The following is a 16,177-nucleotide window of genomic DNA, read 5'->3' as shown; positions in this document are numbered from 1 at the left end:
CGAGCGAATACAAGAATGCCATGACGTGAGGTGTCAGGCCTCACGCCCAGACTACGATACCAGCCCAGCTTGACTTATGGGCTTCTTTTCTTGAAGGAACAATACAGATAACGAATGCATACAATGAAACTCGATGGGGTAAGAAGTAGGGCCTCATATAAGTATTCATCAGGCTGTCACCATGGGCAAAGTCTGGAAGATCTTCTAGGCTTTGAGCTGTAGAAGCGTCAAAGAAAGAGCTCCCAACGAGGGGCCTTTTGTGCAGGGTCAAAAGCCCAGTCAAATCCATCTGGGGAGAAGTCAAAGAGAAGAAACTTGCTATCGAGGCTTCGGTACGGAAGCTGTTCTGATCAATGGTAGATCCCTTCACCAGAACTAGCCTCATCTGGCATTGCGAAGAATTGCCTATCCAGAGAGCAAGACGCACAAAGGAACCTGAGTAAGAGATTGCCGAGATTTCAACATACAAGATGTTTCTATCATAAGTGAAGAGCGTTCCATATCAGTGCGTTTGCTTACAACCTGCAACTAATGGACCCATGCAGCACACCCAACCCAATTGACTACAAATGACTCACGACGGGTACTGATTTCCGCAACATAGACCTGGTTACGCCCGTAACATGAAGCTCTCAGACACTAACAACGTCGGTTCGACGATATCCCCGTGGGGTAATTCCTTTAAACGCCGATCCTCCGAAGTTATCTCCACAGGCTCAACCAGGTTGTTGACCTTCTTCAGGTTGTTTACTGGCGCCAAGTGATTTAAGCTTATTCTAGGTATGGGGCCATGAGTGCGGGGATGTAACAACAACTACGTGATGATCCTGGGTTCGGTTACAGATCTATATTGTAGTCATACCAGATGCAGACGACAGGATCCGATTTATCCCGAGCCATGACTTCTCACGCGAGCAACCAGAACGTGGCTGTGTAGTCAATAGGTCATCTCGGTGCGTAAAACTAACCAGTTGTACAACACGAAGGCCAGGCTGCAGTTTAGGGATAACAAGACCCCTCATGATAAGCAACAGCCAACATCAGCAGCCGAGGCAGCTCAGTCCACATAAAGACTCATCTACAAACGCCTTCACTGGCGCCAAGCAAACGCTTGTAAAAGTCCCTGTGAGAGGATAAAGCACAAGGTAGTATTCGCCATAAGCAATCGACTGATTCAGGCGGGGAAGAGGTGCGTCTCGGAGCATAGTTCTGTTCGCCGAGAACCAATCGTGTTGGAGTGGAGACGACAACGCTTAAATTTATGCTTGAAGCTTGTGTCGGGAGCTAAACTCTGAATGGCGGGCCGGTTGGTAGATCTCCAAGAGTCGGCAATAAGACCCTTATGTTTGAGGACCTTGGCGGGGAGAACGGATATCGAAAAGAGAGACATTATCAGAGCGGAACAGCGAATGGGTCGATATCTGATATTTGTGAAAAGCCATATTTTAAGTGTGTTGATCAAGGGCGTTCCACATACGTCATTGAAAATGGTGAGATGATAGCAACGTCGGCAAACCCATATGAACAAAAACACGCACGGAAACGCAATATCACCACGGAAAAGCGACACCCTCGATCATCCCCTCATCCCAATCTTGGCAACTCCACACTCGCACCCATGATACCTACCCCACGGGGAAAACGTGGAGCAAAATAGACCCCGAGCTGTTTTTCCAACGGGGGGCCAGCCACCAGACAGGAAAGATATCGTCATTACAAAGATAAAAAGGCCGTGGTGCCCCCGTGTCCAGAGGAGGGGAAGACAGAGACTTATCTTGCTCGCTTCGTTTGTCTTTTTGAGAAAACAAATCTTCATCTTGTCATCTTGATACTCACTTATAACTTTGTTTATTTCGATAATCTATGGGCTGGAATACTCATGCGTCGGGCACCAATGATCCGCCTGAGGTGCGGAACTGGCGAATCCACCTGATTGCCACGGTGGCTAGCATGTCCGCCCTCGCCAGTGAGTTATGAAGCTGTGACGATGAAGGTGATGTACTGATTTGAGCAGTCGGATATGATACTTCTGTTATTGGAGGTTTGTACCACTCACTCATTCTACATGATACACCCAACTCTAACTGTGGAGCAGGTACCATGGCATTGACCTCTTTCATGAGGGACTTTGGCCTAGACCTCGTCGAAAAGACCCAACGCGACACCATCCAGGGAAACATCGTCTCCACCTTTCAGGTACCCTCCCCTCTTCTCACTCTCACCAAAACACGCCTAACATACCCAGGCTGGCTGTTTCTTCGGTGCGCTGTTCACCTTCCCCATCGCCGAGAAATGGGGTCGTAGAAAGACCATCATGGGCGCAGCCCTAGTCTTCCTCCTCGGCGGCGCCCTCATGACCGCCGCAAACGGCAATCTCAACATGATCTACGGCGGCAGAGCCGTCGCCGGTCTCGGCCTCGGCGCCTCCTCCCTCACCGTCCCCGTATACATCAGCGAAACAGCTCCTCCTTCCATCAGAGGCCGTCTTGTGGGTATCTTCGAAATCGCCTCGCAGGGCGGCGGCATGCTAGGTTTCTGGATCAACTACGCTACCGACCGCACCATCGACGTTGACACAAAGACCCAGTGGATTGTGCCCCTGGCGGTGCAGCTCCTCCCCGGCTTGGGTCTTGCGCTCGGTATGCTTTGGTGTCCTGAGTCGCCGAGGTGGTTGGCGCGCGGTGATCACTTTGAAGCAGCGGAGAAGATTCTCGCGCAGATTAGGGGTCTTCCTGCGGACCATGAGTATGTTAGGAGGGAGATGGGTGATATTCGTGCGCAGGTTGAGGAGCGCAGTACGAACAAGATGAGTAAGAAGCAGCAGTTCAAGAAGCTTTTCCAAAAGGGCGTGCGTAACCGCATGGGCATCGGCATGGCTCTCATGTTCCTGCAGAGTTTCACAGGCGTCAACATCATCACCTACTACGCACCCCGTATCTTTGAGAGTCTTGGTATCCCCGGCACTTCTTTGAAGCTCTTCTCCACTGGCTTCTACGGCATCTCCAAGACCCTCGGCATGGTCCTCTTCACCTTCTGGGTCGTCGAGAAAGTCGGTCGTCGCAAGGGTCTCATCTGGGGAGCTGCACTGGGCTGTATTCCTATGTGGTATATCGGCGGGTACGTGATGGAAGCAGACCCCGCAGCCGCAGCAGCAGCAGGTGTTGTGAACCGCGACGGCTGGGGATACCTCGCCATCGTGTGCGTGTACATCAACGCCATCATCATCTGTGCGACGTGGCAGGGCATCACGTGGACGTACGCATCCGAGATCTTCCCGCTCGACATCCGCATGCTCTGCGTCGCCATAACCACAGCAGACACATGGCTCGGCTCCTTCATCATCGCGCGCTCAACGCCCTACATGATCTCTGATCTTGGCTACGGCGCGTACTTTTTCTTCAGCTCGATCCTCGTGTGCATGGGGATATGGGCTACGTTCTTCGTCCCCGAAACAAAAGGTGCAGACTCATTCCTTCTAGACGTATTCTGCAGTGTGGCTGACATGCATATAATCACAGGCATCACCCTCGAGGACATGGACGCGCTATTCGCCAAGCCAGTGTACAAAACGGTCTGGGCGCAGATGCGAGGCAAACCGGTGCTGGAAGAACATCGCGCCGAGTCGCCCTTCGAAGACGATGAGAAGGCGCATGAGCTAAGAATACCTTAGCTTCCTCGCTGAGCCGGGGTTTTTCTTTTTTTTGCAGTCAGCGTTAGATAAAGCGAATGAGAGGGCTTATCGGCTGCAACCTTTTGTGTCCCGCCCCCCTGTGAAACTGCTACGCCGTGAATGGGTGGTGTGATTCTGACTGCCGTTCCAGAAGGAGACGTTGTCTCCGAAAGGTAAAAAGAAGTTCATTTTTTAAGTGATGACAGCAGGGCTCTCCCATGTCTCTGATCCGCTACGGCGCTTTCTTATTTCGACCGCGAGTCTTGTCTCCTCTCTATCCATACTACCTATTACCGTGTCGCTCTCACACCCAAACACTGTCGCTGTGTCTTCGTTTCCCCGCAAAGCTTCCCCAGACTCTGACGTAGATTATTCCCAAGTCTGGGATTTCTGTTTGTCATAGCGACAGAATTCCTGGGGCCCTTTTGCTAGTGTTACAGCGAGTGGCTTGTCTACGTGCGGCCGACCCTGACCAGCTGTTGGCCAAGAAAGGATGAATCGCTGAGAAATGATGTTATTGGTTTGCGGTGTTGGGGATTACCACGGGACATTCCCCATTTGGGGGGTCAATTTGGGCTTTTGTTCGATCCTTGGTTTTTTATCACTGCCAAGACTACTCGGCTGTCTTGGCGCTGAGGAGAAGCGAAGTCTTGTTGGTTGGGCTTGTGAGAGAGAGAGATTACGGTTGTAATCTTACCAGGTTGGAGTTGGCCAAGAGATAAGGGAGACGGTTGGAGAATGGAATGGTCTTTTGTTTTCGAGCGACTCTTTGTTGACATTAAGTGTGAAGCATGCGTGCAGTCGTGGTGATGAGAAGTGAGACTGTCTTTAGGAGTGTTTATCCTGACTCTAACATTTGCCCAACCAATAACACACGCTCTAATTTAAACATCAACGGCCCCAGTTACTCTGGCAATATTTAACGTAATAAATTCCCACTTTGCCCGATCGCATCCCCGGATTTGCACGGCCAATCTCAATGAGGATGGAGATAATGCATCTCAGCACCATTGGCTGACCCAGCCACCAACCTTGACGAGTTTAGCTGATGATTGTGAATAAAACATCCTCATATTATTTTATCTCCTTCCCTTTCAAGATGATACAGAATCTCTTGGCGTCCGAGGCCCCAAGCGTTCGGGATTTTGACAGGTTTCTCGGCAAAAGCTGGGCGTAGGACTCAATATTGGAGGCGAGTTTTTGGAGTAACTGTAACGCTCAAACGGCTGAACTCGTGTGCAACATTGCTGAACGATTGCTCGCCACTCAATTAAACCATTGATTGAAGGCGGGAACGCGAACAAGCCAGCGCGTCATACCCTCCCCCCATACCTCGTGATAAACATTTTAAGCTTGTTGTTTAGCTCGCCCTCCCTCCCAACGCCACGGTCCACCTCTCTACCTTAGCCTGTGCATGAGGGAGCCTAGTGAGTCTGAGTGAGAGAGAGAGAAAACCCCAAATCAGACCCAAGACATCCACTGCGCCAAGACGGACCCCAACCCGTGCAATCCTCCAGTGAGAAGATCGATCGTTGCACCTTCCCTTCTCAGTATCATGTCCGTTGCATCACGCGTTGGATGTCAATTGAAACTCAAATGTTCATTCATGTATGATGTTGATGAGCGGATGTCGGGTAGTGCACTGAAGTGCGGGGCACTGTCATCACTGTAAACCAGCCCAGTTAGTGGCTACCTACCTAGGTACTCATTCCCTACCTAACTGTCAAAGCTTCCTGGGGAAGATGGAGTTGAACCTTTTGTAAAGTGACATGCGCTGAGTGAGGGATGGTTTATTTACATGACACGACATGGGAACTTGCAGAAATACAACCCAACAGCTTCAGTTATACTGGAGAGATGCCTGCTGCACCAACAGAACAGCGCCTAACCCTTGCTCGAGCGATGTTGCACTCTCCCTCCATTTGCCTCGTCTAGAACTACTTGGCAGCTTCTCTGTCTCTTCCTCCTCGTCTCGATGCTTATCATTCATTGTCTTGGCACGCTACACGACTTCCTATCCTTCCCACCACCTTCTGGGTTCCAATTCCAATTCCAATCCCCCTCCCATCTCCATCTCCTGCCCTTTTCGCCATCGTCTGTGTTTGTGTAATGCAAGGTAGCTTAGCTTAGCTTCCTTCCCTGTAACACAGAAGCCTCCGCTCCTCGGAGATAAAAACCACTGCCCTCCCCCCTCTCACTTCTCCCCCAAGCTCGTCAGGTTTCATTCCCCTCTCCCTCACAACTCTTCACACGCTTCTCTTCTTCTTCTCTGTGACTATGACCTCTAAGGAGGAAAAGATCGACGTCGGCAGCGCGACGCCCCCGTCGCCTGATCACGGGCATGCGCATACTAAGGATACCTTCACTGGTGATGTTGAGGGCGTTCGCGATGATTTCCGCGAGGCCGATTTCATGACCCGCAATGGTCTGAACCTCAAGTCCTTCCAGCGCCGTGAGTCGCATGCACTGCCCGTCACAGCCAGATCAATCCCCTAACTTCTTGTCAACAGGTGACTACGGCACTGGCGTCGTCGAACTCGATCGTTCCATGAAGAAGCGCCATCTCCACATGATCGCCATTGGAGGTTCAATCGGCGCTGGTTTCTTCGTCGGCTCCGGCGGTGCCCTCACAAAGGGCGGTCCCGGCGCCGTCTTTCTCTGCTTCTCCATCGCTGGTGTCATGATCTTCAACGTCGTCCACGCTCTCGGTGAGCTCGCTGTCATGTATCCCGTCTCTGGTGGTTTCTACACCTACTCTACTCGCTTCATCGATCCGTCCTGGGGTTTCGCCATGGGCTGGAACTACGTAAGTGTCGCTGATCCTGCATCGCCCAATTGAGGCGCTAACATTGCCAGGTCTTTCAATGGGTCATCGTCTTGCCGCTCGAATTAACAGTCGTCTCGTTCACGGTGCAGTACTGGAATAAAGACATCAACGAAGCTGTCTGGATCACCGTCTTTTGGATATTCATCATCGTCATCAACATCTTTGGTACCCTCGGCTATGCTGAAGAAGAGTTCTGGAGTTCCGTCTTCAAGCTCGCAGCCATTGTCATCTTCATGATTGTCGCCGTCATCCTCATCTGCGGTGGTGGTCCCTCTTCCGGTGACTTCGATACGTACCAGGGTGCCAAGCTCTGGTATGATCCCGGCGCCTTCCAGAACGGCTCCCGAGGTTTCTGTGGTGTTTTCGTCACAGCCGCCTTCTCTTTCGCCGGTACTGAGTTGGTCGGTCTCGCTGCTGCCGAGTCTCGCAACCCCGCCAAGGCCCTTCCCGGTGCTATCAAGCAGGTCTTCTGGCGTATCACCCTGTAAGCTTCACCAGTCAATTGCATCGCACAGTTCTAACATGTGGTAGCTTCTACATCATTGGTCTCACCCTCGTCGGTATGCTCGTCAGCTCCACAGATGAGCGTCTCCTCAACAGCGCCAACCCTTACAAGGATGGTACCTCTCCATTCGTGCTCGCCGCCAAGGATGCTGGCCTCAAGGGCTACGACAGCTTCATGAACTTGGTCATCTGCATTTCAGTCGTCTCCATCGGTGTCTCTGCCGTCTATGGTGGCTCCCGTACTCTGACTGCCCTCGCCGAGCAAGACTACGCGCCCAAGATCTTCACATACATCGATCGCTCGGGACGACCTCTCGTCTCTGTCGGCTTCAACCTCATCTGGGGTGCCCTCGCCTACGTTGTCCTCGCCTCATCCGGCGGTCTTGTTTTCGACTGGCTTCTTGCTGTCTCTGCCCTCGCTGCCCTCTTCACTTGGGGATCCATCTGCTACGTAAGTTTAAATCTAAAACTTTCTTAATGATCCGTTTCACTGACCTCACCTTGTAGGCTCACATCCGCTTCCGCTCCGCCTGGACGAAGCAAGGACGAAGCCTCGACCAAATCCCCTTCAAGGCTGCTGGTGGCGTTTACGGCTCATGGTTGGGTCTCGCCCTTTGCTTCGCTATTCTCGCAATGCAGATCTTCGTCGCCGTCTGCCCTCCAGGCAAGACAGGTTACGGTAACGCCGAGGACTTCTTCAAGGCCTGCCTTGCCATTCCTGTCGTGCTCCTCTTCTGGATCATCGGCTACTTCTGGAAGAAGCCTCAGTGGCTCACCGTTGATAAGATTGATCTCGACACTGGTCTCCGTGAGCACGACTGGGATGAGATCAACGCTTACCGTGCCAAGGTTGCTTCTTGGCCCGCTTGGCGCCGATTCTTCCACAAGTTCATGTAAGAGCTTAACGTCCCATGCTACATGAATATGGAAGCAGAATAGTCTATCTGTGTAGTTAGTCCCTCCTATTGAGGATTCTTAGTTTATACCCCATCGATCTACTGGTTGCTAGCTTTATTCAACAATTCTTTCAGAATTTCATAATTATCCAAGTGACTGAGAGGCAATTGCTAGAGATGTTATAGCCTCATTTTCAATCTCCATACACAATCGTGGAGAGCATGTATTTTAAGCTTCAAATGAGAGTAGTAAAGACGCCAGTTGAAATCTAGTCTAATAGCCGTATCGTAAGCATCCATAATTCCATAAGATAGCTTGCCCAATCGCCATGCCAACTCACAACGCGCGAAACTGCGCAACAAGTAAATAAAACACCACAGCATACATCAACCCCGAAAACCCAACAATAACCCACCCAAACGCTCCAACATACGCCACCAAACTAAGCGCCATAAACAAAAACCCCGTGACGATAAGCAAATGCAACGCAGCAGAAACAACAAGCCCTAGCGGCGTCCACTTCCTTATCGTCTCCTCATCAATCTCGCCCTTTGCCTTTTGTCGCATCAACGCGAGAAAGCTCCCGCTATAACCAGCTAACGCAATAGACACTGCAAACGAAAGCCAAGATACTGAGAGGAATAGTCGGACTGTTTTGAGAGAAAATGTTGGCGTGGTAAAAAGGTCTGCGGGGTCGGTCATTTCTCCGACTATGACGGCGAAGGTTGAGGCGCCGAAGACAGAGATTGCGATCATGGTTACGACGAAGAAGCGGAATACTTCGAGGTCGTCGCTGTCGGGTTTGGGTGATGAGGGGATGGAGGGTTGTTTTGAAGCTTGGTTTTCGAGTTGGTGGATGACATGATATAATATCTCCCGGGAGAGCTCTTCTGTATTTTTTCTATCTTTCTCTGCGTTCGTGATACTCTGGGGAGGAGTTGTGCTTTCGGTAGCGGGTTTGTTGGTTTGGATATTTGCGGACATTGCTATAGTCATATGAAGTGAATAATACTAGAGTATCGGTAGCTTTCTCCTACAAAGTAGTGATGGTGTAGTGGTATTAACGTAAATGCTCATCCATATTTTAACCTATAAATATGCTAATTTACATGTCATATTACACTTCTGACTCAGCCCCGTAATTCTGCTGGCGATTACTCCGTAGGTGCATGAGGCTTCGCCCTATTTTTGACCGCCCAATCCCTGTTTCTGACCACCCATAATGAGGCCCTCGGAGGTGAAATTCTCAGCCGCTGGTAGGCGCTGTTCTGGAAGGGTGGACTAGCTGAAACATTTGAACCGAGTGCGAGCGCTAAGCCTACCTGATGCGGGGGACTTGCTGACTTGGAGCGTTGCACATTTGAAGTCCGACGGACATACCAGGGTATGCTGGGAGTTGCAGGGTAGGATGCGATTGGTTGTCCTTGCGGCTGAGTGTCATAAGGCTGTGCCGATTGATAATCGATTTAACAAGTGATATTTTCGTTGTGCAGCATTATAGAATATTGAAATATAAATATAAGTCAGTCCCCAGTTAGTTCATGATTCCGCTTCAAAGACGCTGATACAGCGAAACTCCAATCCATCACTTTAGAGCCAGACTCTTATCCTTATATCTCAACGCTCAACATCAATCATACCGCACAAATTATCTTTACAGTCTCCTCCAAAATGTCAAACAGCAGATCAAGAGGACCACCGCTCCCAAGTCTAGTACAAGGCTCATCGCTACAAGCCCAATTACAGCGCGAAGGGGCCCAGATCTGGCGAAACAACAACCGCCCTCTCATCGAGCACATCATCAACCACACAACCCCCGGCTACGTCACAAAAGTCGTCTGGCTCCAAGAGAAAAGCATCATCGAGCATGAGTACCTACTGATGTGTGTCAAGACCAACGACGGGAGACTGTCCTGGATGCGTATCGAGCGCATGGGCGAATTACCCATCGGGTCAGCATCCAGTAACGCTCTAACCGATCAAGCACAATTGGTCGTGACTCTTGCACCATTGCGAGAGAACCTCGTTTGTGATGATAGGGTTCTTGTGGAGGCTGATCTTGACGTCAACGCCGCGCGGTTGAGCGACATTGCGAAGCTTATACTGATAGTGCACAATGAAGAGCCGCAGTATCATCTCCAGTGGCATAACTGTTGGTGGCTTGCGCGAGTGGTTATGCAAGTACTTTCAGAGACCTATATGCACGGTAATAAGAAGCAGAGGAAGAAGGTTGTTAGCCGGTGTGATTCTTCGCATAATAAACATGTCTGGGCTATGAGTGCGGGTGGCCCGTTTGCGGGGATTGGGCAGATGGCTACTATCGTACATTTTCGGAACAGGAAGAAGAGGATCATGGCCAACTTTACTCAATCTCTGTATAGTTAGCATCATTACTGTTTCGGCAATATCTGGATGCATTTAGAGCAGGACATTCTTTTTTATTGTATAGATGAGGGAATATAGCGAATGGTAATTTCTATCATACCCAAAGTCACCACGACCATCTCACTCAACACCACTCAAGGAGACCGAAGATTCCGGGCATGAAACGTTGCCTAGCCTTTACGCTTTGTAGCATAGATTACGAGCTTCTGTAGATCCCTATTCCGAGCACAATTTACACTTTGAACCGTCAAACTCAGGCCGTAACCGCACAATGCCGCAGTACTCTAGAGGCTCGAGGTGCCTAATCTCAACAAAACTAGGAGATTATCTTCGGATGAAGCGGAACAATTTGACAACAGGATAAGGACTAGTTATTAGAGAAGCATAAGCAAATGAACCATAAGTACGAAAGCTTAACAAGTAGCTAACTGCCGCTCAGTTGACTGTCGGCTGTTATGAATTAAATTTAGAACATGCTCGGATACTACTCAGAAGCTGGTAATTGCTTTTCAATGCTCAATTTGCAACGGTGTAAATAAGTTTCAGCCACGGCTTTTATTTTTAATGCGGCACCGGAAATCGTGAAGGTCCAAGCATCTTACCGACTTTACTCTCGAGCCTCTGCAGGGGTATGCTGTTATGCGGAGTACAAGCTTTCAGCCACAGGTCATAGCTGTAAATAACACATCAAGCAACTCAATTCTGCAGCTTGTCGTCTGGCTCGATATCTCATTGTATATAAATATCAGTCTGTTTCTCGTGTTGAAAAAAGATCATCACTCAGTCACATCCTCTTCAGTCTTCTACAACATCTTCAATCAACTCACTCAAACTTTTCCAAACAACCACCAATTCTTCAACATGCGTTTCACCGGCATCTCAGCAATCTTCCTTGCCGCTCTCGTGACCGATCACGTTCACGCCAACGAGCGCTGCACCAACCAGCTCACCAACGACTGGTCCCGTCGCTACGAGGCCTGGTCCAACTCCTGGGTTCCCAATGCCGATGCCGTCTGCGGCAATCTCTGGAACAACCTCGGCCAATACCCTGAGTGTGCTGGCGTGAGTGACCAGTACTGTGGCTATGACAACAGCGGTTCTTCGCTCGTTTGGGCGTTTACCACTGGAAGTGGTTGCGAGGCGCAATCCGTCATGGATTCTTGGTATTGGGCTACTAAGAACCAGTGGGGCAACATTGACTGCAGACAAGGATAGATGGTATGTCTCTATTTTAATGAAGGTTTCTTGATTCTGACTTGGAGTTTAGGATATGGGACGTCACGGTGACCGGGAGCGGGGAGGGATCCTGTGTGGATTGATAGGCACCTAAAGATTGTATACGTACGGCTGAGAACGCTATTGGCTGTATAAGGTTACTTTAATTCACACACTTAATCGAGATTTTGCACGAGTTCGAAACTATTCAGATCGTTGAAATATGTACCAGGTTAACCGAGAAGTGGACTTTCTCCTCCCAGGTATAGACATATTCTCAGCTTCGAACAGGCCGTCTTGGTAATAGCATGCCATCATGTTCCAGACACTTCAGATGATTCCGATACTGACGAAGTAGAGATTTTGTTTTGCTTTTCGCCGTGTATGCGAGCTCTTCTTCAGTTTGATCAAAGTCTGCAGATTCCAAGTCGACAATCATGATTTTATCTTTCCCTTCATCAGCCACAAGATGGAAGTTGTCAAGTTTTGTGTCGTCATGGCAAACGCCATATTCATTGAGCGAAGTCAAGGCTTGATGCAAAAGGGGCTCAATATCTTGCTCATCTAGCACGGCGCCATCAGGCGATGAGAGGCTAGATCCTCCAATATCTGAGAGTATCAGGGCCCGGGTGTTTGCATATTGAATCGTGCCGTAAAGCCTGGGTATTGTGAGGCCCTGGATAGGTCGCAGTCTGTTGTAGGCGACAATCTCGTGATCAAATTCCTCCTCCCAGTTCTCTTTCTGGCGTTTCAAGACAATCTTGTCTGGTAGGAACCACTCTGGGAATTGGCTTTGCAGCCACGAACCAGTGGCTTTCGAGATAATCTGGAATAAGGATTCGATGACCCCCCCGATAAATGTCTTGTGAATTCTCAGTCGTAGGACGTTGAGATGAACGTGATCTGATGAAGCTCCAATAGCTTGAATCTTTCGAGTGCCAAATCGAACGTGCTGGTGTCCAGCTGGTTAGTAGCTTCAGGAGGGGTCGGGTCGACGATGTAGCTCACAATGCCTGCTTGAAGTGCAGCTCCGCCGTCCACGTGATCGCCAGACTTGTTTACTGGGCTGATATCAGAGAATTCCATGTTCGAGTTGAGTTGAGATAATAGAAAAGTAAGAATGTGTTTTGACTGCTGCTGCGCGTGGGTACTGATGATGTCGCGACGCGTCAAGCATCAACCACAAGAAGGCAAAATGTTGGTTGGAGAATTTGGCAAACGCGGCTTAGTCAGCGCCCTAACCAAGCCGTCACACATAAAGAACCTCCAAGCAATTTAGAACCTGATATTAATAGAACGCAGACGGTGAAATAATGGTTCAGAAATAGAAGTTGGTTGTTTCTGCATTGACTCATATCACTAAATAAGAAGACTGACGTTTATGAGAAAGGTCATGTAAAGTTCTGCCTAACCCTTATCTTTCTAGCAGTTTTGTCAACCAACACCAACTGCTGCAAGGATTCTTAGTCACATGCCGTAATCCATTGGTTCACCGTTGTGTGTTGGTTGACTTGTTGTTTCGCAGCATTCCACTATCTGGGGCTGAGCATCTGGAGCGCCAAGCAAGACATACTTATTGGTACTGGTCTAGGACTTCGAAATGAAGTGTAAATAGTTAACCGCCGAGAGGTCAAGGCCAGTCACTTCAACAGTCAGAGTCGCTGCCGGGGCTTGGGCGTTTCTGGAATATATATACCTCGCAATCTTAGCTTAACTTGACAATCAATTGATCGATCCAAGCAAAATCTTCCTAAACGTTCCTCTTTCCTCAATATTACCATGTCCACCAGTACAGCTCAGCAGCTCATCTTGCAGCATTCAACAAACCCAGTCAACAACCCAGGCTATGAAACTAAGACTGATAAAGTCTGGGCGCGTGCCTACAAACCTATCAAGAAAGTCACTTCACACACTATGACTGGCGCAGATGGCATGACTCATGCCAACTTCGAAGAAGCCTTCCTTCCACTGCAGGCGGACGACGAATTACGGTTCCGCCAAAGGGCTGTGCCACCGAACAATCGGCATTGGAGGCTTGAGACCGAAGCAGACTGTGAGAACTGGTTTCATACAGAGGTCGCCAATGTTGTGCTATCTGCATGGAATGAATATCCTGCTGTGACTCAGACATCTCATACAAAGCCTCTTACAGAAGAGAATATCGCAGAAAATGTTGACTGTGTCTTTTCTGTCAGAGCGGGAAATATAAGGCGCACTGTAGCTATCGGAGAGATGAAACGCAATCTTCTAGAAGACGACTGGCAAGATGGTACGATCGTGTCTGCTTCTCAGAAGAAACTATCGCAAGAGCTGAGAGGGTAAGCTATGTATGCCCTGTGCGCCTTTCTTTCTTTTCTTCTTTATTTTTCCTCTTGGGCCGGTTCCTCGTGATTCCGTTCAAAGCGGGCCCCCAAGCTAATACACTTACAGATACGCCTACAAATATCGATGCCCTCAGGTCTTTTGCTTCGACGGCAGCCTACTTATCCTTCTACAGTTCAGAGCGTACAGACTCGAGAGTCTCAAGGACGAAGCATGCCCAGTCGACTGTTGGACGATTCCCATTGGGGGAAGTTCCTGTACCCTCCGGTACGGGCTCTATCGACTCTTGGCACAGGGTTGGAGACGTTGTCAGGGAGAGTTCGCGGATCCGTTTACCGTGGGAGGCTTTACGTCGTCCTCCAGGGAGTTCTATACGGGGCTGCCCATTTGGGAGATTCATGGTGGGAGACAGAAGTCACATCCTGCCGGTTATCAAAGGGCTGTTTCCGATGAAAATGGAGCTTTGATGTGGACTCACAATATTCATCCCGCAGAGTGGGAAACTAGAGCGTTCTGGTAATGGTTAGCTGGCAGGTCAATAAATTGTAATATTTGGATGTTAGTTCGCTGGGTGTTCAATTGCCAGTATTTAGACTAGATTAGGCAAAACCTAGGATAAAGGCACTAAGGGACGAAAGAACTCAGGAGAGTTTAGAGTACCGTGGTCTGCTTTTAGGCTAGTGAAGCTTGGATTCATCGAGCATGATATTTTATGAAGCACAAAAGGGTTTCTGGGCACTGCGTATCGATATAGATATCGGTCAAATCTCTAATACATTGTACAAACTATCTGACCTAGTGGTAGCGATTTTAAGGAGAGTCTCTTTGATTAGGAATGAGCTCATGAAGCTGGCACATGGCCAGATCTCTTACGCGCAACAAAGATAGTTCCTGATGCCTTGATACCGACACCAGGCCCTGAGGGTCTAGTGAACGGAACGACCCGCTCCCGTACAATCCTCTCCATTATCTCAGCGCCCTTCTCCTGTTCCTCCACGCTCCATGAAGGAAATACATTCGAACCGAAGCCATGAAATAAAAGATCAGCGACTTCGTCGGCCGTCTCGCCGCCCAGATGCACGTCAATGGGAGTGCTGGTCACGTCGAGTCCGGCACTTGATAGCACGGCTTTGGTATGCTCAGGGTTGAGCCAGATATCTGGAACAGGCGGTTTGAATGGCGTATCGTCCGGGCGGATCTGCGCCTGGACCTCCTGAATAATCTCGAATTGTCTCATCACAGTCCACCCGGTGACGATGGCCACTCCATCAGGCTTAAGTGTACGGGCAATCTCTCTGGCACCTTTGCCCGCGTTGGTAAAGTACATGAGACCGAGATTCGTAATAGAGTGGGTGAAGGCATCGTCAGGAAAAGCGAGTTTCTCGCCGCTCATAACGGCTGTGTGGACGTTCGGATGCGAGGAGAACCGATCCCTAGCGATGCTGACCATGTTCTCCGCGACATCGACGGCGTGAATCTCAGGCTGTATCCCGGACTTGAGGATGATATCAGTGACGATGCCAGTGCCGCAAGCGTTGTCGAGAATCTTGGACTCGGACGTCAGCGGCTTCAGGGCCGCGATGGAGGAGATGGCATGATGTGCGAGTTCGCGGGTAGCTCCACCAGTAATGGCCTCGTACTTTTCTGCAACCTTGTTAAAGTGCTCGGTGGGTGCGACCTTGGGAGGAGATGACATGGTGGCGGAGCGAATAGTTGAAGCAGGAGTTTGAGATGGCACCATCGGTGTATTATGATGGGCTCGCAGATCTATATATTTCGGCTAAATTATCGCTTTCGGTTTAAGCACGTAGCAGTAACACACCAATCATGCTTGGAAATCGGAGGAGCAACTACCCGTTAACTCATCATTCCGAGTCGGACAATGACACTTAACCTGGAAGGGTTAAGATGGTAGCTAACAAGGTTGCGCCGCTCTCAAATGTCAGTCCACAATAAGCATAGCCCCCGCTAAGTTCCCTGTTCTGGACTGAAAAGTAGAAACCCTCCGAGGAGGCTTTTATACTGGACTGTCCAGGTACTTTATTAACTGCCTTTCCCTGAGACTTTTTCCTTAATATTCATGTCTTGTCGCCTCTCCGAACATCAATCGAGCAGAATGGGCGCGGCCATCCATGACTCACAACGCCTGCGATACTTGATCGAGCGTCGAGTCAAGGCCAACGGCCAACGAATCAAACTCTTACACGCGATGCTCTTCCACGAAGATTATATGCGTTATTAAAAGACAGATACGAATTGGCGGACTGTGGTAAGTGACTTATGGTCTAGCTACGCATCATCCAGAGGACGCCAGTTTCGCAGACAAGGTGATGCTTTAAAAAAGAGAAGCTGTTGTC

At 49.6% G+C, this 16,177-nt stretch overlaps 5 protein-coding genes across 5 annotated transcripts; 4 read left to right on the top strand and 1 right to left on the bottom strand.

Annotated features, from left to right (window-relative positions):
* Window positions 1–2,100: 2,100 nt before the first annotated feature.
* Window positions 2,101–3,670, top strand: J7337_012065 (uncharacterized protein; the record flags this gene model as incomplete). Its single annotated transcript, XM_044829595.1, has 2 exons — window positions 2,101–2,196; window positions 2,246–3,670. 2 exons carry the CDS (start codon window positions 2,101–2,103, stop codon window positions 3,668–3,670), a joined length of 1,521 nt encoding a protein of 506 aa, XP_044676270.1.
* A 2,277-nt stretch (window positions 3,671–5,947) lies between these two features.
* INDA1_3 (Amino-acid permease inda1) lies at window positions 5,948–7,898 on the top strand (the record flags this gene model as incomplete). Its single annotated transcript, XM_044829594.1, has 5 exons — window positions 5,948–6,122; window positions 6,181–6,476; window positions 6,527–6,981; window positions 7,029–7,452; window positions 7,509–7,898. 5 exons carry the CDS (start codon window positions 5,948–5,950, stop codon window positions 7,896–7,898), a joined length of 1,740 nt encoding a protein of 579 aa, XP_044676269.1.
* Window positions 7,899–9,569: 1,671 nt separating this feature from the next.
* Window positions 9,570–10,283, top strand: J7337_012063 (uncharacterized protein; the record flags this gene model as incomplete). Its single annotated transcript, XM_044829593.1, has 1 exon — window positions 9,570–10,283. One exon carries the CDS (start codon window positions 9,570–9,572, stop codon window positions 10,281–10,283), a length of 714 nt encoding a protein of 237 aa, XP_044676268.1.
* Window positions 10,284–11,144: 861 nt separating this feature from the next.
* Window positions 11,145–11,498, top strand: J7337_012062 (uncharacterized protein; the record flags this gene model as incomplete). The annotated part of the gene is made up of 1 exon (XM_044829592.1): window positions 11,145–11,498. One exon carries the CDS (start codon window positions 11,145–11,147, stop codon window positions 11,496–11,498), a length of 354 nt encoding a protein of 117 aa, XP_044676267.1.
* A 3,163-nt stretch (window positions 11,499–14,661) lies between these two features.
* J7337_012061 (uncharacterized protein) lies at window positions 14,662–15,516 on the bottom strand (the record flags this gene model as incomplete). The annotated part of the gene is made up of 1 exon (XM_044829591.1): window positions 14,662–15,516. The coding sequence occupies one exon, from the start codon at window positions 15,514–15,516 to the stop codon at window positions 14,662–14,664; it is 855 nt and encodes a 284-aa protein (XP_044676266.1).
* Window positions 15,517–16,177: the final 661 nt, after the last annotated feature.

The sequence above is a fragment of the Fusarium musae genome, chromosome 9 (genome assembly GCF_019915245.1).
Source record: "Fusarium musae strain F31 chromosome 9, whole genome shotgun sequence".
In the NCBI taxonomy this organism is placed as follows: domain Eukaryota; kingdom Fungi; phylum Ascomycota; class Sordariomycetes; order Hypocreales; family Nectriaceae; genus Fusarium; species Fusarium musae.
Note: the sequence above shows the minus strand (reverse complement) of the source record. Positions and strands in the feature narration are given on the sequence as shown.